A 26,557-nucleotide genomic window follows, 5' to 3' on the forward strand; every position below is an offset into this window, starting at 1 on the left:
CACCAGATGTCCACAATTGCTGTATTTATTCTTTTACCCGTATTTTTGGCATAGGGTTTCTTTTTTTCCGTGAGGCAGACATCCTGTATATTTTTAAGACTATGCTTAAAACTTTCCTTTTTAATAAAGCTTATAGTTAAAGTGGCTCAGGTTATCCTGAGCTATCTCTGTAGTTATGCTGCGGCTTAGGCAGCTGGAGGACATAATGACCACTTTCACTCTCTCTGTTACATTCTCATACTACTCTCCAGTTTGGCATTATTTGCTGTTATTTCAACTTAAACTCAATGTTAAAACAACTTAATGCTCACCTTACACAGATAATTTGCCCTGTCTTTCAGTGTTTAACCCTGTCTCTCCCAGACATAGCTACTGACTGAACTTCTACTGTGACTACCTGTATGTGCTCTCTATCATACACTATACTTGAAAACTGGCTCAGAGTTCATCTGCTTAGCTGTCTTTCTATCCTAGATGAAGCCTCTAAAGGAGCTATAACCATTAATCTTCCACTTTGCATACTACAGAAAGTACTACTGGATCAGTGCTTCTGTGTTTTTCTGTTATCTCTGCTCTGTTCTCTCAAACCCCCCAGTTGGTCTTGGCAGATGGTCGCTTACGCTCAGCCTGGTTCTGCTGGAGGTTTCTTCCTGTTAAATAGGAGTTTTCAACTCCACTGTCACTACATGCATGCTCAGTATGAGGGATTGCTGCAAAGTCAACGCAAGAGACGGTCCACTGTCGCTACATGCTCATCCAGGAGGAGTGAATGCTGCAAGTCACTGACTAAATGCAATCTGCTGGATTTGCTTAGATAAAAAACCTTTTAACCAATTTGAATAATGAACTAAATCCGACTGCAGTGTTAATTAGGATTAATTGAAATGTATGTACCCGGCTTGAAATCTGTATGATTCGATTGAATTGACTTTGCAGCAATCCCTAATACAGAGCATGCATGTGCTGACAGTGGAGTAGAAAACCTTTATTTAACAGGAAGAAACCTCCAGCAGATCCAGAACCAGGCTCAGTGTGAGTGGCCATCTGCCACGACCGACTGGGGGTTTGAGAGAACAGAGCAGAGGCATAATAGAAACACCGGAGCACTGATGCAGTGGTACTTTCTATGGAAAAGAAAAGTGAAACATTAATGGTTATAGCTCCTTTAGTGGCTTCATCTAGGAGAGAAAGACAGCTAAGCAGATTAACTCTGAGCCAGTTTTCAAGTGTAGAGTATGAAAGAGAGCACATACACAGTCACAGTGAAAGCCCATCCAGTAGCTATGCCTAGGAGAGGGTTAAACACACTACCCACTTCTTTAAAACTGTAAGAATGTCAGGTCTAAGGTGCATGTAAAACATTTTTTAGGTTATGTGTTGGAATTCCACTGTATGTGTTTGTCTGGTTCAGAAGATTAAATGTATTTTTACCTTTCCAGTACCAGGGTGAGGCCATGCAGGCTCCTGGGATGCAAGCGCAGGCATCTGGACATCAGGGTTTGGTGGAAAGTACTTAGTGTCATGTAGTGTTCAGAGATAGGCTGGATTGGTCCCAGCCTCTCCAGGTTGATTACTTGAGATCCACCCAGAAGGTCACTGATTCTTTCCTTTAACCAGTCTGTCTGCTGCTGAAGGCTCTGATAGCTGGGCAGCTGCTGAAATAACTAAAAGCACATGCAGGAAGTGTTAATGAAAAAGAAGTGGAAGGACGAAGACATTGCAGCAGGATAATTACAGCTGCATTACTTTGTTCCACCGATGGTGAACATCCATGGTTCCTAGCAAGACTTCTCCAGAGGCATTCATGCCCGACTGGTCAGCGAACACAACAGTATGCCCTGGTGGAAAGGTGGGATAGCATTTAAATGGGAAGCTTCTGTATCCTATTTTTCTGGTCATGCAGCTACAGGTTTTAATTGTTAATTTTATAGTTCATTTTATAATTCTGCCTATTACTTATTTCTTTTTTCATTCCTATTATTTAGAATACCAATATTGTAACAATGCCAATTCTCCTGTGTAAGGGATTTCAAAGAGGTTTGGTGAAAAATAATGACGTTAGAGAATTTTATGGACGTTTATTGGGGAAATATCACCATCCTTTATAAAGTTAACTGAAAGTATGTCACTCAATGTTTATTCATCCATGGCAACATATGATACTAAACGTGTGCTCTCCGAAGGAGCAACACTCAAGATGTAGCAGACGTTCTGAGAAGTCAGGAGGACTAAAATCCGGTAATCCTAATGGCACATCAGAACTCAAAGAGAAGAATCAGAACATGTTTGACTTGTGAAGCTTCCCTCTAAGCAACAAGTGGAGTCAAATGTTTTTTAGCCTGGTCAACTGTGCGAGCATTAAATTCCTTTGATTTACTTTTGTCAACAACAGCAAAATGTATGGTTCCATTTCTCAGGGCAAGTTTGTTTGCCACGGGAGACTCATGAGACTTTTATTCTCTACATGCCCTCCTGAGAAAATATTGTTGTCCAACTCCTAAAGAGACTGTGTTCCCTTAACTGCAGAACACCCCATGACTCAACTATGAAAGTAATCTCATCTATCAGCTGATTGACTAATTGTATTGACACAGGGTTTTGTTTGTTGACCTACTGTATAAATCATTGTAACAATCCTAAAGTTATGTATTTCACAAAAATAAATGGCATCTTTGTTGCTAGCAAAGGTGCAATTTGTTACTATTACATTCAACAACCTTATTCATAAAGAGTTATTGGCTGAAAATATCTGAAACCTCTGCATACAGTAAAAGAATAAAGTAAGGACAATGCATTTGTCAGGTCTTTGTTGAATTGTTTACTGTTTCTTAAAGATGTGATTTTTAAATACTTGTCATCCAGTGCAGAGCTGTTCTTCAGATATGACCCATGCCCAATACCATTACACCTTTTTAATCTTAGTTTTAAACCCAAACTGTTGCTTATCTTGTGTATGCTACCCAGGTAGGAAGGAAGGAAGGAAGGAAGGAAAGAAAGACAGAAAGAAAGAAAGAAAGAAAGAGAAAGAAAGAAAGAAAGAAAGAAAGAAAGAAAAATTCACAATACATGGCAGTTCACAAAGTTCAATTGAATCATACAGATTTTAAGTCAGGTACATTCTAATTACATTCTAATTGATCCTAACTATCAAAAGTGCAGTCAAATTCAGTTTATTATTCAAATTGGTTAAAACCTTTTTCTACCTAAGGAAACCCAGCAGATTGCATTGAGTCAGTAACTTGCAGTTTGAGAGAACAGAGCTGAGACACAAAAAGAACACAGAAGCACTAATCCAGGAGTACTTTCTATGGGAAAGAAAAGTAAAACATTATTGGCTGTAGCTCCTTTAGTGCTTCATCTAGGAGAGAAAGACAGCTAAGCAGATGAACTCTGAGCCAGTTTTAAAGTCTAGAGTATTAAAGAGAGCACATACAGTTAGTCACAGTAAAAGTTCAGTCAGTAGCTATGTCTAGGAAAGCCAGGGTTAAACACTGAAACACATGGCAAAGTGGATCATCTGTATAAGGTGAGCATTAAGTTGCTGGCAGCAGCTTGGCCGATTTTGGCCGATTTTGTGTGTGTTTTATCAGTCTATATGAGGTGATTCAAAACATTCACTGGTGGCGTCAAATTAAAGGGATAACCGTTTTTAACTATGAATGTTTGGTTTTTGTTCACCATGAGTTAAAATCACTACTCATCTTTTGTTTTTTCATAATTGTTTTCTTAAACAATTGAAAATTTCCATTGGTTTAGCCTATGGAGCTTAATTGGGGCCCTAAAGTTTGTTCAAAAGAAAGAAATTCGAACCTGAAAAAAGTTTGTTAAAAAAACAACAACATTTGAACCTGAAAAATTATTTTGAACCTCCCCCAAAATAAATGTGAAACTGGAAAAAAAAAGTTCAAAACTACTTTTCAGATTCAAGTTTTTTTTTTCAAACTTGCAGATTTTTTTTTCGGATTCAAACTTTTGGCACTGTTTTGGTGTGGGGGGCAGGGCCTCAGATCACGGGGGTGCAGAATCATGACTGACAGGTCAACACAGCGGCTGAACAACATATTCCCAGCTGTTGCATTCAGGGACCGTGGGAACTGGAATTATCTGTAATACATCATCAATATTCTATATATATGTGATTGGTTTTGAAAGATAACATGCTTCACCGATAGAAGCAGCTTGCGTGAATACAGGACGCACATCTCAGAGGAGAAAAAGTTATCTTGACAGTTTGGACAGCATTTTAAGTCTGTGTTGGAGATTTCCCATGCTCTCAACATAAAGCAAAAGAACCGCCAGACTAAGTGGCGGGAATGAAACCAGATGCAAAACGAGCCGGTATTTTCCAAATATCCTTGCATAATTAAGCCTGGACTTAATTTCACGTGGACTGGACTCGGGTTTCGGTTTCTGGTGCATTTTTGATTAAAACATGTTTGGTCTTCATTTAGTGAAGTGACTCACAGCCAGGGGCAAACTGGCATACGGGGCAACTGGGGAAATCCCCGGTGAACCGCTGGCTTAGGCATTTCTTATTTTGTGAATGTTTAGTTTTTAATAACCGCCCTGCACTGACGCAGGGTGGTGGGCCGGTGGTTCACTTCAGCCCGTGAAGCACCGGCCCACCACCTTGCACAGACACAGGGCGAGCGCGACATCAAGTACGCAAGAGGCGACAGTTTCTGGGGTGCTGATATTTTTCTGGACAATTGTGCCCTAAACTATGCCATATCAACTTGTTAAGGATAACCTTTATTTATATGAATCATAGCAGTTTTTCTCACTTATACCATAATGATATAAAGCATAAGTTCTAATGTTTCCGTTTGTTAGAATAGGGTAAAAATGCTCATCAACACACATTACAAGGATAAATGGCCTAAGGTTTGTCATGAATGACCTGTGGCTGGGGCACTGGGTTTGATGGTGAAGCAGACTGTAACTGGTTTGATTAGAATGCAGCAGCACACTTAGATCAAGGATGGACACCCACAACTACACAACCTACCAGATAGACACCACAATGGTGACACATAGTCTGCTGATAAACACTAAGGGAGGGAACATCCATTGCATCGGAGTGCCAGATATAAAACTATATGTGACCTTCTTTCGGGGCTCTTCGTCATCCTTTCACAGACGGCGACGGTCCGAGACGAGAGCCTTGGCGCTGATCTCTGTAATCATTCCTCTGCCTAATTTAGATTAAGGAACTGAAAGTTAGAAACTGTTTGAGAGTCATTCCTTTAAGAGTCAGTGTTAGATAGAGTGTGATCGCTTCTGGGGACCAAGGAACTCCAAGAGGTCTGACAACCAACAGGGTGCGGTAGCTTGGACAAGCCTCTCCTCTGCTCCAGTCAGGCAGATCAGCTCTGCTGCGCGCTGGCGAACAGCTGATCTGTAACCCATGAACATGCACTACAGCTGAGCTGACAATGAAGAGCGGAGATCAGAAAAAAAGCCCAGGCTACTAAAACAAACAGTGGCACTATCAGGATGACAATGCACCAATACACACAGCAAGACTGGTGAAAGATTGGTTTGATGAACGTGAAAGTGAAGTTTCATTGTCCAACCCCTGTATATATATACACACACATATATATATATATATATATATATATATATATATATGTGTATATGTATATATATATATATATATATATATATATATATATATGTGTATATGTATATATATATATATATATGTATATATATATATGTATATATATATATATGTATATATATATATATACATACAGGGGTTGGACAATGAAACTGAAACACCTGGTTTTAGACCACAATACTTTTTTAGTATGGTGTACGGCCCCTTTTGCGGCCAATACAGCGTCAATTCGTCTTGGGAATGACATATACAAGTCCTGCACAGTGGTCATAGGGATTTTAAGCCATTCTTCTTACAGGATAGTGGCCAGGTCACTACATGTTACTGGTGGAGGAAAACGTTTCCTAACTCGCTCCTCCAAAACACCGCAAAGTGGCTCAATAACATTTAGATCTGGTGAATGTGCAGGCCATGGGAGATGTTCAACTTCACTTTCATGTTCATCAAACCAATCTTTCACCAGGTCTTGCTGTGTGTATTGGTGCATCGTCATCCTGATACACGGCACCGCCTTCAGGATACAATGTTTGAACCATTGGATGTACATGGTCCTCAAGAATGGTTCGGTAGTCCTTGGCAGTGATGCACCCATCTAGCACAAATATCGGGCCAAGGGAATGCCATGATATGGCAGCCCAAACCATCACTGATCCAACCCCATGCTTCACTCTGGGCATGCAACAGTCTGGGTGGTACGCTTCTTTGGGGCTTCTCCACACCGTATCTCTCCCGGATGTGGGGAAAACAGTAAAGGTGGACTCATCGGAGAACAATACATGTTTCACATTGTCCACAACCCAAGATTTGCGCTCCTTGCACCATTGAAACCGACGTCTGGCATTAGCATGAGTGACCAAAGGTTTGGTTATAGCAGCCCGGCCGTGTATATTGACCCTGTGGAGCTCCCGACGGACAGTTCTGGTGGAAACAGGAGAGTTGAGGTGCACATTTAATTCTGTCGTAATTTGGGCAGCCGTGGTTTTATGTTTTTTGGATACAATCCGGGTTAGCACCCGAACATCCCTTTCAGACAGCTTCCTCTTGAGTCCACAGTTAATCCTGTTCAATGTGGTTCGTCCTTCTTGGTGGTATGCTGACATTACCCTGGATATCTTGGCTCTTAATACATCACAAAGACTTGCTGTCTTGGTCACAGATGCGCCAGCAAGACCTGCACCAACAATTTGTCCCCTTTTCAAATCTGGTATATCACCCATAATGTTGTTTGCATTTCAATATTTTGAGCAAAACTGTGCTCTTACCCTGCTAACTGAACCTTCACACTCTGCTCTTACTGGTGCAATGTGCAATCAATGAAGACTGGTCCAATTTAGCCATGAAACCTCCCACACTAAAATGACAGGTGTTTCAGTTTCATTGTCCAACCCCTGTATATACAGTATATAGCCGAGAGATGTACTGCGTACCTCTCTGCTGGATGCCAGACACAGAGAGGCCTGTTAGGTTAATTGGTCACTCTAAATTGCCCTTAGATGTATGAATGAGTCTGTGCATGGTTGTTTGTGTGCTGCCCTGCGATGGACTGGCGACCTGTCCAGGGTGTACCCCGCCTCTCGCCCATAGACTGCTGGAGATAGGCACCAGCTTCCCCGTGACCCACTATGGAATAAGCGGTAGAAAATGACTCACTGACTATATATATATATATAAAACGGTCCCACTATGCCAGCGGTGTGCTGCGGATTTCCCCAGTTGCCCCGTATGCCAGTTTGCCCCTGGCTGAGTCACTTCACTAAATGAAGACCAAACATGTTTTAATCAAAAATGCACCAGAAACCGAAACCCGAGTCCAGTCCACGTGAAAACAAGTCCAGGCTTAATTATGCAAGGATATTCGGAAAATACCGGCTTGTTTTGTATCTGGTTTCATTCCCGCCACTTAGTCTGGCAGTTCTTTTGCTTTATGTTGAGAGCACGTGAAATCTCCAACACGGACTTAAAATGCTGTCCAAACTGTCAAGATAACTTTTTCTCCTCTGAGATGTGCGTCGTGTATTCATGCAAGCTGCTTCTATCGGTGAAGCATGTTATCTTTATAAACCAATCACATATATATAGAATATCGATGATGTATTACAGATAATTCCAGTTCCCACGGTCCCTGAATGCAACAGCTGGGAATATGTTGTTCAACCGCTGTGTTGAGCTGTCAGTCATGATTGTGCACCACCGTGATCTGAGGCCCTGCCCCCCACACCAAAACAGTGCCGAAACTTTGAATCCGAAAAAAAAAATCTGCAAGTTCGAAAAAAAAAAACTTGAATCTGAAAAGTAGTTTTGAACTTTTTTTTTCCAGTTTCACATTTGTTTTTTTTTTTCAGTTGCAAAACTTTTTTTCCAGTTTTAAAATGTTTTGGGGGGAGGTTCAAAATAATTTTTCAGGTTCAAATTTTTTTCGTTTGAACAAACCCTATGGCCCCAATTTAGCTCCATATTGCTCCAGCTTGAGTTACAGTTCATCCCAAAATGTTGATATCCTTGCCAAGTTTAGAATGAAAGCATGCGGCCCTCCAAAGAAATGCCACCCCACACCATTACTGACCCACTACCAAACCGGTCATGCTGAAGGATGTTGCGGGCCGCACATCACTCTCTATGGTGTCTGCAGACTCTGTCACATCTGTCACATGTGCTCAGTGTGAACCTGCTTTCATCTGTGAAGAGCACAGGACGCCAGTGGCGAATTTGCCAACCCTGGTGTTCTTTGGCAAATGCCATGCGTCCTGCATGTTGCTGGGCTGTGAGCACAACCTCCATCTGTGGACGTTGGGCCCTCATACCATCCTCATGGAGTCGGTTTCTAACTGTTTGTGCAGACACAGGCACATTTGTGGCTTGCTGGAGGTCATTTTGCAGGGTTCTGGCAGTGCTCCTCCTGTTCCTCCTTGCACAAAGGTAGCGGTCCTACTGCTGGGTTATTGCCCTCCTACGGCCTCCTCCACATCTCCTGGTGTACTGGCCTGTCTCCTGGTAGTGCCTCCAGGCTCTGGACATTACGCTGACAGACACAGCAAACCTTCTTGCCACAGCTCGCATTGATGTGCCATCCTGGATGAGCTGCACTACCTGAGCCACTTGTGTGGGTTGTAGAGTCCGTCTCATGCTACCATGAGTGTGAAAGCCCCACCAACATACACAAATGACCAAAATATCAGCCAGAAAGTGGTCTGTGGTCCCCACCTGCAGAACCACTCCTTTATTGAGTGTGTCTTGCTAATCGCCAAAGATTTCTCCCTGTTGTCTATTCCATTTGCACAACAGCATGTGAAATTGATTGTCAATCAGTGTTGCTTCCTAAGTGGAGAATTTGATTTCACAGAAGTTGGATTTACTTGGAGTTATATTGTGTTGTTTAAGTGTTCCCTTTATTTTTTTGAGCGGTGTATAATAAACCGACTGTTTGTGGAATATATCTTTGTCTTCCTTTCAGCGCGTCATACATACACATAATGTTATTTAGGACATGGTTTTCCATCTCGGGGGTCTTTCTGTGTGGACTTCTGCATGGTCTCCCTGTGCATGCGTGGGTTCTCACCAGGTAGTCCGGCTTCCCACGGTCCACAAACATGTATTAGGTTAATTGGTCTCTCTACATTGCCCTTGGGTGTGAATGAATGTGTGCATGGTTGTTTGTCCCGTGTGTGTCTGTGTTGCCGTGCGCTGGACTGGCGACCTGTCCAGGGTGTACCACGCCTCCCGCCCATAGAGTGCTGGAGATAGGCACCAGCTTCCCTGCGACCCACTATGGAAGAAGCGGTAGAAAATGACTGACTAAATAACAGTTTAGTCAAATGGCTAAGACTAAAAATAAATCAAAATTTGCTGTCAAAATTAACACTGACTGAGAAGGTAGTCCTTTTGGGCAAAAAGCTTACATCTTGGTACTGGGAACATTTTAGGTCTTTTGAGCTGATGGAGAGCATCTATAGAGAACCTCAGACTTTGGATCTTAGCCAACATCTTAAATTGGTTGCTTACAAAGTGGGAGAGAAGGATCTAGTGACCCCAAAATTGTGCCTGCTCCACTGATTTCACACAAAATGGTGAGTAAACTAATTACACTTCATGGGAAAAAAATGTATTATTTTCAGCGTCTTTTCTTTATACAAACATGAAGTCCCATTTGGTGCTTCTCTGTGGAGATTACCGCTTACACAAGATTGAACACTTTGCACTTTAAAAACACTATAGTAACAATATAACAAATGTTCTGTTGCGATAAAGCTGAGTGTTAGAGTAGATTTGATGTGAGCAGCATATTTTTGTCCTAATTATGTTTTGCAGGTTGAACCTATTTAGCTTAAATATTTGTTTAGCTTTTAAAATTATTTGTTAATTATTAGTTTTTTACATTCAAATATCTAATACTCTGTTGGTGAAAATCTCTCCAACAATGATTACAAAGTGGCTCTTTGTGAAGTACCTGTATCAGTCGAACACTTTGAAAATAGCCTTTGTGAAAAGCTGCAACTTCAAGTCAGTTTCAAATTACAAAATGAAGACCCAGACTGTAATAGTGCCCTTTGTAATTTGATTTATATTGAGAAGCTGCCACCTGAAAGTGCCATGTTACATATTCTTTGGCAAGAGTCAGCATGCTCAGTAATAGACAGAATCACTTGATTCGGGATCTTCCCTGGACACAGCCAGTGTATCCACCAGAGCCACCCCAGAGTCCATCAGCATTTATCAGGAAGTATTTGCAAAGTGTTTCTGAGTGGCCTTCACTGTTTCCAAATTCAGCTTTGATGATGTGGAGCGGAAACGAGGCATTTGAAAGGACAAAGAAATATGTCAGCATAACAAGTAACATGATGGATGGAAAATGAGCATTAAATACAAACTTGCTAATTACCAGTGCTGGGCATGTTACTTTAAAATATGTGATTAGTTATAGTTATTTCTCCCTAAAGGTAACTGAATTACTCCACTATAAAAGTAACTAGTTAACAGGGAAATTAACTATTGTGTTACTTTAAGTTTAAATATGTCTACAAATTTAGATTTTGTTCTAAGGTTTCACAAACCAGTTGCATAAAGTGGAAGTACATAGATAAGTAGCTTACTTACACCAAACTTTTAACATTTACCTCGCATGTACGTTCATGCCTTTTACCTCAAGCAGTGCCTGTACTTCCACTTTGAAAAAGCAATCTCTCCCTCCAGACCCGCCATTGTTGCAGGTACATCTGTTATTGTTTTTGTTAACTTTTTTTCTGTTCATTCAGGTTTAGTGTCTCTCTTGTTTTAGTTTTTGTGGCTTTCTGATTCTGGTATTTCATGTGCATAGTTTCATTTCCCTTTAGATCTGCTTTTCCTTGGTTTTGTAATCTACTCTAGTTTCTATGTTTACCTTTTGTTCAGTTCCTCATTTCCAGATAATTCCCCCAGCTATCATACTAATAAGTCACTCCCTGTGTGTCCCTGCAGCCCTGGTCCACACCTGTGCCATATTCACTTCTGATTACCACTTCTTCCAGCTAATTGGCTCACACTCCACTCCCCTCAGTACTTAAGCTCTCTGGTTTTCATTGTTTTCCACTGGTTCCTCCCCTTTACCTACACTGTGTCTTTGCCGTGCTCCAGTCCTGAGTTATTCCCTGTCTGTTGCCTGGATTTTCATGCACCTGCTTTTATCCAGTTTATATTTTTTACCTTCCTGAGTTCCTGACCTGGTCTTTTGTAAGTTTTGTAAATTTATTTTTCATTAAACCTTTTTTCATCATTTCAACCATATTCTGCATTTGGGTCCTACCTCCAAAACACAACATGACAGTTTGCCTGAGCAGGGCTGATGTGTGAATTTGCAGTGTGTGTGTAAACTGAACACTGCCTCTGATTGGCTTACAATGAAAGCTCACTCTACCTTAGCCAATCATCATCACTTATGTGATTGTCTCGCCCTTCCCTTCACCGAAGAAAAAACGCTTAGCTCTTGTGGCTGTGAGCCACAACAGATGACTAGAGCTTCAATGAGTAGATTTAGTTTATAAAGCACTATTTAATTGTCAGTAACAGTAACAACGTTGTAAAAAGTAATTTGTTTGATTACTCGTTACTAAAAAAAAATATTTTCACAATGAAGTTCATTTTAACACCGTTATTCCCATCACTGGCAATTACAGGACCAAATTACATCAGGCAGGTTGTAATGAGGTCAGCATCAACCGGAAAAGTTACACAGATGAAAATGCAGGTCCTTCCTTGATGAAAGAAAAGCTAGGGGAAATCAACAATATCCCTGATCATTCAGAAAACCATAAGACTGGCTTTAGTTGAGGAGTCACAAAAAAGGAGTAAGAAGGTTTAGCTTATAAGACAAAAAATGGAGCTGACTTTCTCCCTGAGGCCAAAAGGAGATTGTGAAGATGGAGCCCATGGTGGCAGAGATCATGGAGCTGTTTACTGAAGCTGAAGGACGGAGACGATTAACTGCTCTGAGTCATTGACAAAATAAAATTTTAGGCCTTTGTGTTGCAATTTGACTTACTATAAATAAAACAAGATGCTATCTGTATTTTAAACAGATCAAGGAAGAGTCCATCGAATCACCAACAACTATAGAGCACGTCTTAATCAGCACACACACAGACTTCTCTGGCTCTATCAGGCCAGAATTTTCCTCTTGAAATGGATTAGCACTTTGGCAGACTGGATAAAGGGGTGAAATACAGATGCAGTGATGTCATTATTTGAGGCTATATAATATGAAGTCAGAATTCTGCCAAAAAGACAAACATGCAATAAATACTCATACAAGCAGTGTTATTTAATTCACACACACATGAACTACTCTCCATGCGCATTTTGAACATTTTACGCATGCCAATTCTTTACCACGAGGCCCCAATATAACACGCATGACTGCTTGCTCCGCTCGTAGCTTGCCTTCCACGCGGTCGTTGCCTCTCCCCTTACTTGCGTGTGGACCTCTTTCTGTGGACCTCTTTCTGCTCGCTCGTGTTAACTTCTGTCATTTTGAGGGTGGTACCCACCAGAGAAAAAAGATTGTGATTGGCTACTTTTGAGGAAACCCGCCTCTTGAGACTGTCCTGTTTTCTTCTGAGCAAACCATCTTCAGGCTAATGGTGCTTTCTTCAAGAGTTACAAATTGGTAAGTCATCATTAAATAATATACAGTTTAATACAGTCATGGATGTGTTTTGACAGCAGTATAAATATGCTCTAAAATTATGGTGAATAATTTAGTGTTTAATTTAGGTGTTTAATTTAGAACTTCGTATGAGCTAAGCTAACATTAGCTTCACTGTGGATATTGAGGAAAGTGAGGCTTAAATGAACACACGTTTATAGTTGTATAGACATATACATTTCTAATCAGTTTGCATCTACTGTTAATTTTTATTTTATTTCATTTATTCATTTGCCTTTGTGACAGTGCTTCACGGACTTACTTTGCACACACACACATGCACACACACACATGCTCAAGATAAACATATGCACGCCTTCACACCGCTTTCACCGGATCCCCCAGCATAATGCTGTTTCATATATATGTTGCTTTTTTGTGCTGAAGTTTTTTTTGTAATCTCAAACTGTATCCTGCTAAGGATAAAGTGTGAAATATGATTTTATTTCCCCTCTTCTTACCTAATATGGTCTCTTTTCTTATCTACCTAAATGTGTGATTACTTTTCAGATTTCTCAGAAGGATTACCAGCGAAAGCCAAATATTATTAGTATTTGAAAATTTGGACTAAAGCTGTTTTTACACCAATGACCAGAGAATTTTAGATTTCTTAAAATGATTGTACTACAATTATATCATACCAGTGACAGCCAAACATTATTAGTATTTTAAAAGTTTGGACTAAAACTGTTTTATACCAGTGACCCAGCCTATTTGTCACATGTTGTCATGTACCTGACTTCACAAAAGTCAGGTACAATTCAATGAATCCCAACCATTGAAATTGTGCAGTCAGATTCAGTTATTTATTCAAATTGAATAAAAAGTTTTTCTATCTAAGGAAACCCAGCAGATTGCATCGAGTCAGAGACTTGTAGCAGTCACTCCTCCTGGATGAGCATGTAGCGACAGTGGACAGTCACTGGCGTTGACTTTGAAGCAACCCCTCATACTGAGCATGCATGCAGCGACAGTGGAGAGGAAAAACTCCCTTTTAACAGGAAGAAACCTCCAGCTGAACCAGGCTCAGTGTGAGCGGCCATCTGCCACGACCCACTGGGGGAGTTCAAAGGTCAAATGTGAGATGGCATATAATCCACACCCACTTCTTAATCATATTAAAAGTATGTCTTTAGGCCAAGGTCTTGAGCATATATACCAGGTTGCCTGCAGATCCATCAATTCGTTATGGAGATATAAACGTTTGATGCCTATAGCACCCCCTATGATTAAATGTGTATCAAAACTAAATGTATAGGCACAATAGCTCATTCCAGGTCAGGATCTCTGATCTTGTTTGGAAATCATGAAATAAGGTAGAGATATAGTAAAATAAGTTTTATGCTAGTTTGCGATTACAGTTCGTCTCCACGTAGCTTTAACAATTTTTGAACATTTTAGAATGATTTCATATCATTTTGTCCCGCTAACTCTGCAGATGGTATGTATAGAGTTTCATCTTGATTGAGCTTAAATGTAGGAGTCGTAGAAAATAGATTTTGCCTTTGTGGCGACATGGCAAAAAATGTTGTTACTCCAAAATGACAACACAGGCACTGCTTCTTCGAAACGGGCGCTTTGTCTTGTATGCTGTGAAAACTACAGAAATAAAATACAAAGGTTTTAGAACTTTATCAAGCTACAAAAAAAAATGCTTTACCAAAAAATTACCTTGTGGCCAAATTCTCTATTATGTCACAGTATTTTCTGGTGGTGACCATCTTTAGAAGTGGGACTTCCGGCTAGCCAATCCAGCAAATTTGCAGGTTTTTTTTTCTCGCAGTATTCTTGTAGTTCAAAGTTGAAGGATGCCGAAGCAGCAAGCGGAAAAATCTAAATGTTCTGTTGTCAGGTGTATTAACCCGCACCAGTCATTACAGGATCAGAACCTCTTCGGAGTGCCTGGTTAAATTTTATTGTTCATGGAAACGTGCCGACATCAGTGGGGAAAGTCATTCGTCTGCGCGAAGCATTTCAGGAAGGAGTGTTTCAGCAACCTTGGACAGTATGTAGAAGGATTAGCCGAAAGACTGTCTGTCTTAGGGGTCAGTACCTTCTGTCTGTCTGGGCAAAGAGGTAAGCTGCAGATAATGGTAAAATGATAGCAAGCTTAATTGTTGAGGTGTTGATATAACTGTTGTTTTGTTAGCACAGCTTCGTGCATCCTGATAATATTAGCGCTGTGCGCTCGCTTTTAGCTCCTTAAGGACATCCCCTTATTGTGTGTTTTGAAGAACTATATTAAACAGTTTTGCATTCTGTTTGGTTGCCCTTTTTGCCTTGGAAAACACATGATCCAAATGCATTCAGTGATATTCTTGATGCTAGCGTTAGCTAATTCGTTAATTATATTAGGATCTTGTTTAAAAGTTGTGTTCATTCAATTTTTGGTAGCACAAACATTTTAAAAGGTATCTTACATGTAGTTTTTCTAAAAATATTGCCGGTAACATTAGTAATGGGATTACAGCTTATGTTACTACTGTGAATTCCTTAACTTTTCTCTGCTACTGTTTAAGAATTTACATTTTTCATGTAGCCTACTAGGGAAGGAGTGTTCAAAGTAAGTCCTCACGAGGTCCTGACATTTCCCTGCTTTAACACACCTGATTTAGATGATTGGAGCTCAACAAAAGCCTGTTAATCAACCATCGCTGTTGTTTGTTGGATGTGATAGCTTACAGCTACAATATTAGTTTTGGTGCTGTTGTTCTCATGCATAGTAAACGTAGCACACTGTTGATGCAATAATTTTGTATATACTTTTTTTAGACATTTGTTGATATTTATCGAGGGCAAGTAAGGTAATGGAATCTTATTTCATCCAGACGTCTAAAGCAATGAGGTAGGAGCCATCATTTACCAGCACAGGCCGAACGGGGTGGAGTGGAAGGCTTCACCGCCTGGAGGGGGACGGGGTGTGAAGTACCTCATTTGTTTTTAAAAAGACCGAAGCAAAACGAGACAGTCTAAAAGGAACCTTAAAAAATTTGTAAAATGAACGTCTGAGAAACTAAAATTATAACAATTTTAAACCAAAGCATTGCAGTTCCACTTTATGCAGATAACATCTGAATGATTTAAATAGGAAAAAGAAGGATTTAAAAGCATGATCTGTCCCCTTTAATTCAGACACTTGAATAAACACTTATATTTTTCCTTTTACAGTCCTGGTCATGTGGAGATATGTTTGGAATGTTATGATCAAATATGTTTAATAAATATTTAAATTCGGGACATTATAGGCTTGTATTGTATAAACCTTTTTCAGTTTTTTGTTAAAAACCATTACATCTAAGTACATTCTAAACAATGCATATTATTGCAAATGTAGAATTGGTTAATTGAGAATATTTTGGTAATTTTATGACAAACTATGTAGTTTTAACAAATTGGCTAAGTACTGTAGAACTGATGGTTAACCGTTATTTGACAGAAAAAGCACTAGATCTAGTAGTATGGGGGTTTAGAGGTCAGCCCCTGGTTCCAGAGCATTTAGGTTCAAGACCCAGGGAAGGCACAATGTTTTTTTCCTTTTTTTTCATTAGTGTTTTTTTTTCCCACACAGGTAAGGACTCCATACTGCCTGTTACATTTTAAAGACTTTTCCAGCATTAATCACACGCACTTTTTAATGAAGCAGCCCTAATAATTTTAAGATAAAATATGGATTTTTATAGATTCATTCATTCATCTTCTATACCACTTATTCCATAGTGGGTCACGGGGGAGCCTGCACATATCTTCAGCAGTCTACAGGTGAGAGGCAGGGTACACCCTGGACAGGTCGCCAATCCATTACATGGCAAGGATTTTTATAGATTTTGTTGGAATAATTGAATATAGATTTATCTTATATATTTTCCTTTTCTTTAACTTGACTGTTTGATCTTTATAACCTTTCATGATGTACAGGTCCTTCTCAGAATATTAGCATATTGTGATAAAGTTCATTATTTTCCATAATGTAATGATGAAAATTTAACATTCATATAGCTTAGTTTCATTGCACACTAACTGAAATATTTCAGGTCTTTTATTGTCTTAATACGGATGATTGTGGCATACAGCTCATGAAAACCCAAAATTCCTATCCCACAAAATTAGCATATTTCATCCGACCAATACAAGAAAAGTGTTTTTAATACAAAAAACGTCAACCTTCAAATAATCATGTACAGTTATGCACTCAATACTTGGTCGGGAATCCTTTGGCAGAAATGACTGCTTCAATGCGGCGTGGCTTGGAGGCAATCAGCCTGTGGCACTGCTGAGGTCTTATGGAGGCCCAGGATGCTTCGATAGCGGCCTTTAGCTCATCCAGAGTGTTGGGTCTTGAGTCTCTCAACGTTCTCTTCACAATTTCCCACAGATTCCCTAGGGGGTTCAGGTCAGGAGAGTTGGCAGGCCAATTGAGCACAGTGATACCATGGTCAGTAAACCATTTACCAGTGGTTTTGGCACTGTGAGCAGGTGCCAGGTCGTGCTGAAAAAGGAAATCTTCATCTCCATAAAGCTTTTCAGCAGATGGAAGCATGAAGTGCTCCAAAATCTCCTGATAGCTAGCTGCATTGACCCTGCCCTTGATAAAACACAGTGGACCAACACCAGCAGCTGACACGGCACCCCAGACCATCACTGACTGTGGGTACATGACACAGGACTTCTGGCATTTTGGCATTTCCTTCTCCCCAGTCTTCCTCCAGACTCTGGCACCTTGATTTCCGAATGACATGCAGAATTTGCTTTCATCCGAAAAAAGTACTTTGGACAACTGAGCAACAGTCCAATGCTGCTTCTCTGTAGCCCAGGTCAGGCGCTTCTGCCGTTGTTTCTGGTTCAAAAGTGGCTTGACCTGGGGAATGTGGCACCTGTAGCCCATTTCCTGCACACGCCTGTGCACGGTGGCTCTGGATGTTTCTACTCCAGACTCAGTCCACTGCTTCCGCAGGTCCCCCAAGGTCTGGAATCGGCCCTTCTCCACAATCTTCCTCAGGGTCCGGTCACCTCTTCTCGTTGTGCAGCGTTTTCTGCCACACTTTTTCCTTCCCACAGAGGTGCCTTGATACAGCACTCTGGGAACAGCCTATTCGTTCAGAAATTTTTTTCTGTGTCTTACCCTCTTGCTTGAGGGTGTCAATAGTGGCCTTCTGGACAGCAGTCAGGTCGGCAGTCTTACCCATGATTGGGGTTTTGAGTGATGAGCCAGGCTGGGAGTTTTAAAGGCCTCAGGAATCTTTTGCAGGTGTTTAGAGTTAACTCGTTGATTCAGCTAATTAGGTTCATAGCTCATTTAGAGACCCTTTTAATGATATGCTAATTTTGTGAGATAGGAATTTTGGGTTTTCCTGAGCTGTATGCCAAAATCATCCATATTAAGACAATAAAAGACCTGAAATATTTCAGTTAGTGTGCAATGAATCTAAAATATATGAATGTTAAATTTTCATCATGACATTATGGAAAATAATGAACTTTATCACAATATGCTAATATTTTGAGAAGGACCTGTATGTGTGAGTAAGGATATGATGAGTTTGTCTGCAGGCAAGGATCAAAGGTGGAGCTGAGAAGGAAGCAGTCACAGATGAGGGTGTCATAAAGAGGGTGGCTGATTGTGCTGAACAGAAGACACACTGATCTTAAGATGGTGGAGACTGTGGAAGTGTGTTGTTACAAGATAATGGTGTTTATGACCTGTTTACGATGCAGCTGTTTTTCCCATCCTTAGAGAGCGACATTCATTGTAACTAGGGAACCCCCAAAGATAATAAAAAGAGAGGTGCGGACAGATGGTTTTCAGAGCGGTAGATTTGTAACTGAAAGCACATCCCTGTCCGTTTTCCTCGCAGCGAGTGAAATAACTAATTATTTGTCTTTCTCTTCTTTGTGTGATGTTATAAGTATTTTAGGTTGTTTGAACCTGACATTAATTTGGTCCTTCGAGAGCCGGATTCCAATTACGCCTGAGGATTCCAGCGGGTTGGTAGACTCCAGTAAAGACCGTGCGCACGGCAGTCTTCATCAGGGAGACTCACAAATCCTTTCCGGGACTGGATCTCGGCCCACCCGCTGGGGTCTGACGGCTGACGGAACTCCGAGAAAGAGGAGAAGACAAAGTGGTGAGTTGAGTTTGGATTAAAAAAGTGTGACGAATGACTGGGGGTCATTGCGTGAAATAAAACCCCGTGACTCCTAGGCTCTAACAGGTAAAAGTAGGACGGCGGAGTCCTCGAAGTAGTAAGAAGTAATACTGAAAATTCCGTGTTTTAAGGACGGCGGAGTCCGCGTTTAAGTATTTAAACAAAAATACTAAAAAAATTCCGCGTTTAAAAATGTGTGCATGTGAAAAATGAATGGAGGATTTAAACCACTAGGTTTCGCCTCATACCAAAGCAGTAGGATTGTAAGTGACTAACTTTTGTGGATGCAAAGGCAAGAATTCTCCACTCGAAAGAGTTGAAGTGAGAATTACCACAAAAGGAGATTTTTCTGTCACCCTACTGAGCAGAGTAATCCAGCATTTAGAATACCCTAGGTATTTATATACTGGACCAAATTTTAAATAAAAACAAATTTTTTTTTTAAATGGGAAAAGGGGCGAGTAAAAATAAACTAAAAATGAATTACAATGCAAAGATTGGAAATGTATAGAAGCACAGGATCAAATTAAAATATTAAAATTAAAATATTTAGATAAATGGATAACCACATATCATTATGATGGTCGTTTAAACTCTAAAAAATTTGTTAATCTACAGAATGCAATAATTAAAAGTACATTAAAAGTACACGTGATTTAAGAAAAATGGACAAAGAAGGTTATGAGGATGTAGATTATTGGTTTAAAAGTAACTAAAAAGAGAGAAATGTGATGCAGGACATAAGAATGGACGTTTTTGTGGAAAGCAGAAAAGGTCAGAGTGCTAAGTAGTAATTTTTGATGGACTTGCAAAGTAGAACAGCATGACAAAAGAAAGGGAGTAAAAAGAGTAGGTGGAAAGTTTTTGTTTTGTACCAAAGATCTGATGAGGTTTGACAGGATTGGATGGGCTAAAATGAGTCCCTTTGGTGAATAAATCCATCCCCACCATGGCTGTACCTCATGTATGTTTTATTTGTGTTTATTTTTTTAATTATTGTTTTGAGACGCTGGAGGCTGTTGATACAACTTGTCACGGAGGTTCATGGCATGACACGTTTTTTTTCTGTGTAACCTTAGAAAATATTTTACTCTTTTAACAGCTGAACAAACAAAGTGAGGGGATTAATCGATAGGCATACAGTTAGATACAGACGCAGAGCTGACTACACAGAAATAGCCAGAGTGAAACAAAAAGAGGAAGAGCCTTTTGAAGAATATAGGATTATACTGACAAAAGTGTTTAAAATACATAGTGGTCTACAAGAAGATGAAAACGAGCAAGGAGCTTATCGATAGCAGTTAAAAAATGCACTACATGCTGGTTCCAGGGATGCAATTAATACCTGGGTAAGGAGACATTTTATAGGGTTCTCGACAGCAAATTTAGAAGATTATGTAAATCATGCCCTCCATGCAGAAAGAGTAATGAAGGATAAAAAACAAAAAAAGATAGTCAACACCTTTTTTCAGCAAGAAGAAGAAGGAGAAGAACAGATTTATTATCAGAACAACAGAGGAAGAGGAAGATTTAGAGGCAGAGGACAAAATCGCAGGGGTCAGAGAGGAGAAGTAGGCAGAGGAAACTACAGACAATACACCTCAGGGTGTTGGTGTTGGGGGAAAGAAGGACATCTGATCAGAGACTGTCCTGAATGGAGAAATCATGATTCAGCATGACTAGGACAGAAAACAAGTGAAATTGTTCCTAGTACCTCAGACGCCGATAAAAACAAAAAAACAAAAACACAGGGGCAGGATGTCCTCCTAAATTTCTAGGACCTTCTCTCCCTAGATAGCATTAAACCTGAAGTTACCTTACTGTTGAATGGAAAATCAATTACTTTTCTTTGTGATACCAGAGCATGCAGGACCACCTGTAGAAAAACAATCCCAAATTCCAGACTTAGTGATCAGCAAATAACAGTAAGGTCAGCTAGTGGGAAATTGACACGAGTCTGTGAGTCTGAACCAGTTTGGATAAGACATCCCAATGGACAGTCATGTCAGCTATCTATTCTAATGTTCCAAACCATCCCTAGACAGAGGGACAGCTTTATTAACAGAAGGAAGAAATGTCATTACTCGACTGCAAGATCAGATGACACCAGATGATCTACATATTACCATGTGGCATAAAAATACTCCTGAACCAGATAAAACTTATGGAGAAGCATTAACTAAAGTAACCCCTACCAAAGTCATGGTAACTTATGTTTATGCAGATGGGAACAGTACGTCAGTTGCTGAAGTAGAGTTAGCGGAAGACACTAAGAAGCTCTGCAAAATGTGGACACCTCCACACAAACTCAAGTGGCAGGACATGGGAAGAATAGTGCAGAGTGGACAAGATGCCACAGACTGGTTTGCAACAACAATGAATACAGAAATCAGTGCATCCACAGGATTAACTAGAAAGCCATTATTCTGGACAGTGACAGTGCAGGAAGGGATACATTTGCATACAAAGCAACAATGACAAATATTCCTTACTGAACAGGAGGAACAGTTCTTGAGTGAAGTCCCTGAAAAGTTATGGTCAAAAGATCCTACTGACGTAGGCTTAGTAAAAGGAGCGTTACCTGTCCAAATCAGGGCAAAAACAGAATACAGGCCCAGTGTAAAACAATACCCTTTGAAACATGATGCACGTGAAGGAATAAAACCAGTAATAAAGGATTTAATAACTGCAGGGGTGATAATAAAATGCGAGGACTCACCATGTAACACTCCCATTTTTCCAGTTAAAAAACAAGCTCCATCAACAGGATGACGCATGGTACAAGGCTTACAGGCAGTTAATAATGCAGTTGTTCAGAGAGCACCGTGTGTTCCTGATCCTTATACATGATTAAATTCCCTAAGACCAGATGCTAGAATATTTACAGTAGTTGATATAAGCAATGCATTTTTCTCTGCACCTATAGATAAAGATAGTCAATTCTGGTTTGCATTCACCTTTGAGGGACAAAGATATACTTATACCAGACTACCTCAAGGCTACTGTGAAAGTCCAACTATATACTCTCAGGTAATGAGTGCAAGTATGGCCAAGTTTGACCCTCCAGGAGGTAGTCAGGTCTTACTATATGTTGATGATGTGCTATTAGCCTCTCCTGATGAGGAGACCTGTAGAAATGACACAATAACATTATTAAAACATTTAGCAGAAGAGTCAGTAAAAAGAAACTTCAGTTGTGTAAAAATGAGGTTAAATACCTAGGCCACAATCTTAGCGCAGGGGGACGCACAATTGTAGAAGAAAGAAAGACTGCGATTTTACAAGCTCCAAAACCAGTCACAAAAAAGCAAATGATGTCCTTCCTTGGACTAACTATTGTAGAAACTCGGTACCAAATTATGCAGAAATAGCAGCTCCATTAAACAAACTAATGTATGAGGAAAAGCTGAGAATGACGTCTGAACTGAAATGGAGTGTAGCCAGTACTGCTTTAGCATTACCAGACTATAGTAAACCGTTTGTTCAGATGGTAGATTGCAAGTGACATTTTATGACTTCAGTTCTGGTTCCACAACATGGAGATGAAATGAAACCAATAGCCTATTTCTTTTCAAAACTAGACAGTGTTGCGTGTGCGCAACCATATTGTGTGAGAGCTGTAATTGCAGCCTCAATGGCAGTTGAAGTCAGTGCCACAATAGTGTTGTTTCACCTTTTAACTTTAAGAGTTCCCCATGCAGTTTCAGCATTATTACTGCAAACAAATTTGACCTTTCTATCACCTGCTAGACATTTGTCCTGCATGTCAACCATACTGTGACAACCACACTTAACTATAGAAAGGTGCACCACTTTAAACTCAGCAACATTGTTACTCACACCTGAAGATGGAATTCAACATGATTGTCAAGAATTAGCAGAAAAAGAAGCAAAAACTAGAAGTGATTTGCAGGATCACGAAATAGTATGTGAATGATTTCTCCAAAAAAGATGAGAGAGGGAAGACACAAACAGGATATGCATTGGTGACAAAAGATACAGTGTTAAAAGAAATGCAACAACAAAGCCCACCACAGGAGATAGAAATGTGGAAAAAACATGGAGTTGCATTAAAAGATGAAATCTATATTTGACCAGATAATAAACCTGTCCTACCAAAGCACCTATATAAATGGGCAGCAATATTGAGCCATTGTGTTTCACATGTCTCAACAGGGAGGAATGGTAGGACAGATACATAAATATTATATAACATATGGATTTAATTCTTATTTTAAAAAAAAAATTTTGTAAAACATGTTTAACATGTGCAAAACATAATCCACAAGGGAATTTAAGACCACGAAGGGGACAATTTCAAAAACCAAGCTACCCCTTTCAAACAATTCATATGGATTCTACTGAGTTAAACCACAGTGAAGGGACAAAGTTCTGTTTAGTCATTATAGATGCATTTTCTAAATGGACAGAACTATTTCCAACTAATTACAAGCACCTCAGGGCTAACACCCTATGAAACGTTATTTGGAAGACCATACAGATTACCACAGTTCAAAAAATCAGTGGGAGTTAGATGAAAGTGTGTGTGAAATCTAATACCAAAGCTTTTTCTGGTATTTCTGGGAACCAGTCAAGATGAATCAGAATGTAACAACACCTGCTATGAGTCATATGAAACAAGTAGCGCTAAATCAAGGAAGGCAAGATAACCTAACTATGTGTACTAAACAAACTTCTTATACTTATGGCATTCAAGTGTGTGTGATATCTAATACCACAGCTGTGGTGCTGATCCCACTCATTAGCTTGACCAAACGAGGAAGGAAAGGGCAGGATTATAGAAGTTATAAATGGTACTTAACTAATGACAGAAGAGACACCTCATGGTCCACGATGGTAGCTGATGAAGGAAACAATTGGACACCAGAATGGGGCACCACTGCTTATGCTAGTCATCAAAAGAAGTTGTTTAAGCTCCATAAAGCTGATAATGCAATCCAGGTAACAATTAACCTCACGCATAACTCTATTTCCTTCCGACTACGTTGAATCAGGAGGAAAATGTTGGAGTTTTCTCCTGTGGGTGTGGGTTTCAGGGACAGACCCAAACATTGACCTTTTTGTTTGTGAAGTAAAAACTGAAACGACTCTCTCCCCTAAGGCTACAGCGAAGAGAGTAAAAATTATGTTAGGAAACTTAACCACAGATGACTGGTTCCAGGTTATTACTGGAGTATCAGGAACAAATAATAACTGGTTATTGATGGTAGAGCAAGCGGCTAACATGACTAAAAGAGATTGTGTTGTGTGTATGGGTCCCAGGCCTTTGTTACAAATAATTCCAGCTGTGATACCACAACCCTGTGTGATGGATGTAATGAATCAAACTAATCCTAATGAAATGTGTCAGCACTGGGATTCTGTTTTTCCTGTAACTACAGCAGATAAGAACAAACCAGTATTCCATAAACGGGTCACCACTGGAAACTACACATGTATAAATATGACAGAGAGAGGCAATAAATTGGGAAATCTCACTGCAGTATGGTGTACTACACTTGCACAAGTAAATAAGTATTTTAAACCAATCTCTAGAAGAGACATTTGGTGGAGGTGTGGTGACGACAGGTTGTTTGATCGATTACCTTCAAATGTAACGGGACTCTGTGTTCTAGTCACTTTATTGTTACCAGTTTCAGTATATCCTATGTCAGTAGATGAAGTAACAGATGGACTGTGTAACCCCACATGACTGGCGTAATAGAAAGTGCAGAGCAGTAGCTTGGAAGACTGAGGGAGACTCTACATGCATACAGGTCCTTCTCAAAATATTAGCATATTGTGATAAAGTTAATTATTTTCCATAATGTCATGATGAAAATTTAACATTCATATATTTTAGATTCATTGAACACTAACTGAAATATTTCACGTCTTTTATTGTCTTAATACGGATGATTTTGGCATACAGCTCATGAAAACCCAAAATTCCTATCTCACAAAATTAGCATATCATTTAAAGGGTCTCTAAACGAGCTATGAACCTAATTATCTGAATCAACGAGTTAACTCTAAACACCTGCAAAAGATTCCTGAGGCCTTTAAAACTCCCAGCCTGGTTCATCACTCAAAACCCCAATCATGGGTAAGACTGCCGACCTGACTGCTGTCCCGAAGGCCACTATTGACACCCTCAAGCAAGAGGGTAAGACACAGAAAGAAATTTCTGAACAAATAAGCTGTTCCCAGAGTGCTGTATCAAGGCACCTCAGTGGGAAGACTGTGGGAAGGAAAAAGTGTGGCAGAAAACGCTGCACAACGAGAAGAGGTGACCGGACCCTGAGGAAGATTGTGGAGAAGGGCCGATTCCAGACCTTGGGGGACCTGCGGAAGCAGTGGACTGAGTCTGGAGTAGAAACATCCAGAGCCACCGTGCACAGGCGTGTGCAAGAAATGGGCTACAGGTGCCACATTCCCCAGACCTGGGCTACAGAGAAGCAGCACTGGACTGTTGCTCAGTGGTCCAAAGTACTTTTTTCGGATGAAAGCAAATTCTGCATGTCATTCGGAAATCAAGGTGCCAGAGTCTGGAGGAAGACTGGGGAGAAGGAAATGCCAAAATGCCAGAAGCCCAGTGTCAAGTACCCACAGTCAGTGATGGTCTGGGGTGCCGTGTCAGCTGCTGGTGTTGGTCCACTGTGTTTTATCAAGGGCAGGGTCAATGCAGCTAGCTATCAGGAGATTTTGGAGCACTTCATGCTTCCATCTGCTGACAAGCTTTATGGAGATGAAGATTTCATTTTTCAGCACGACCTGGCACCTGCTCACAGTGCCAAAACCACTGATAAATGGTTTACTGACCATGGTATCACTGTGCTCAATTGCCCTGCCAACTCTCCTGACCTGAACCCCATAGAGAATCTGTGGCATATTGTGAAGAGAACGTTGAGAGACTCAAGACCCAACACTCTGGACGAGCTAAAGGCCGCTATCGAAGCATCCTGGGCCTCCATAAGACCTCAGCAGTGCCACAGGCTGATTGCCTCCATGCCACGCCGCATTGAAGCAGTCATTTCTGCCAAAGGATTCCCGACCAAGTATTGAGAGCATAACTGTACATGATTATTTGAAGGTTGACGTTTTTTGTATTAAAAACATTTTTCTTTTATTGGTCGGATGAAATATGCTAATTTTGTGAGATAGGAATTTTGGGTTTTCATGAGCTGTATGCCACAATCATCCATATTAAGACAATAAAAGACCTGAAATATTTCAGTTAGTGCGCAATGACTCTAAAATATATGAATATTAAATTTTCATCATTACATTATGGAAAATAATGAACTTTATCACAATATGCTAATATTTTGAGAAGGACCTGTAGATGCTATAGATGAAGATAAATTAACTGATCAAGTAGCCGCAAGATTTGAATCAAGTATCTGTAAGTGGTGTATGATGAACAAAAACGTAGACAGGATCAACTATATTCACTACAATGTGCAAAACCTAGGAAATTGGACACAAAGCGGGTTTGAAGCTGTCCATGACTAATTGGCTTCAACTTCCCTGATGACATTCCAGAATAGAATTGCTTTGGACATGTTGTTAGCTGAAAAAGGAGGAGTTTGTGCGATTTTTGGAGAAAAATGC

At 40.2% G+C, this 26,557-nt stretch overlaps 1 protein-coding gene across 6 annotated transcripts in view; it reads right to left on the minus strand.

Moving 5' to 3' along the window:
- tcaim (T cell activation inhibitor, mitochondrial) overlaps positions 1-26,557 on the minus strand; it is a 173,805-nt gene that overhangs the window by 76,937 nt on the left and 70,311 nt on the right. For all 6 annotated transcript variants that reach the window (XR_007037059.1, XM_047357356.1, XM_047357341.1 and 3 more), the window contains exons 7-8: positions 1,747-1,838; positions 1,432-1,664 (exon numbers count right to left, since the gene is read on the minus strand). Coding sequence is in view for 5 of the 6 variants with exons in the window: in XM_047357356.1 (XP_047213312.1) it covers positions 1,432-1,664; positions 1,747-1,838 (325 nt within the window). In the remaining variant the exon portion in view is untranslated. The remainder of the gene's footprint in view (positions 1-1,431; positions 1,665-1,746; positions 1,839-26,557) is intronic.

The sequence above is a fragment of the Girardinichthys multiradiatus genome, chromosome 3 (genome assembly GCF_021462225.1).
Source record: "Girardinichthys multiradiatus isolate DD_20200921_A chromosome 3, DD_fGirMul_XY1, whole genome shotgun sequence".
Lineage (NCBI taxonomy): Eukaryota > Metazoa > Chordata > Actinopteri > Cyprinodontiformes > Goodeidae > Girardinichthys > Girardinichthys multiradiatus.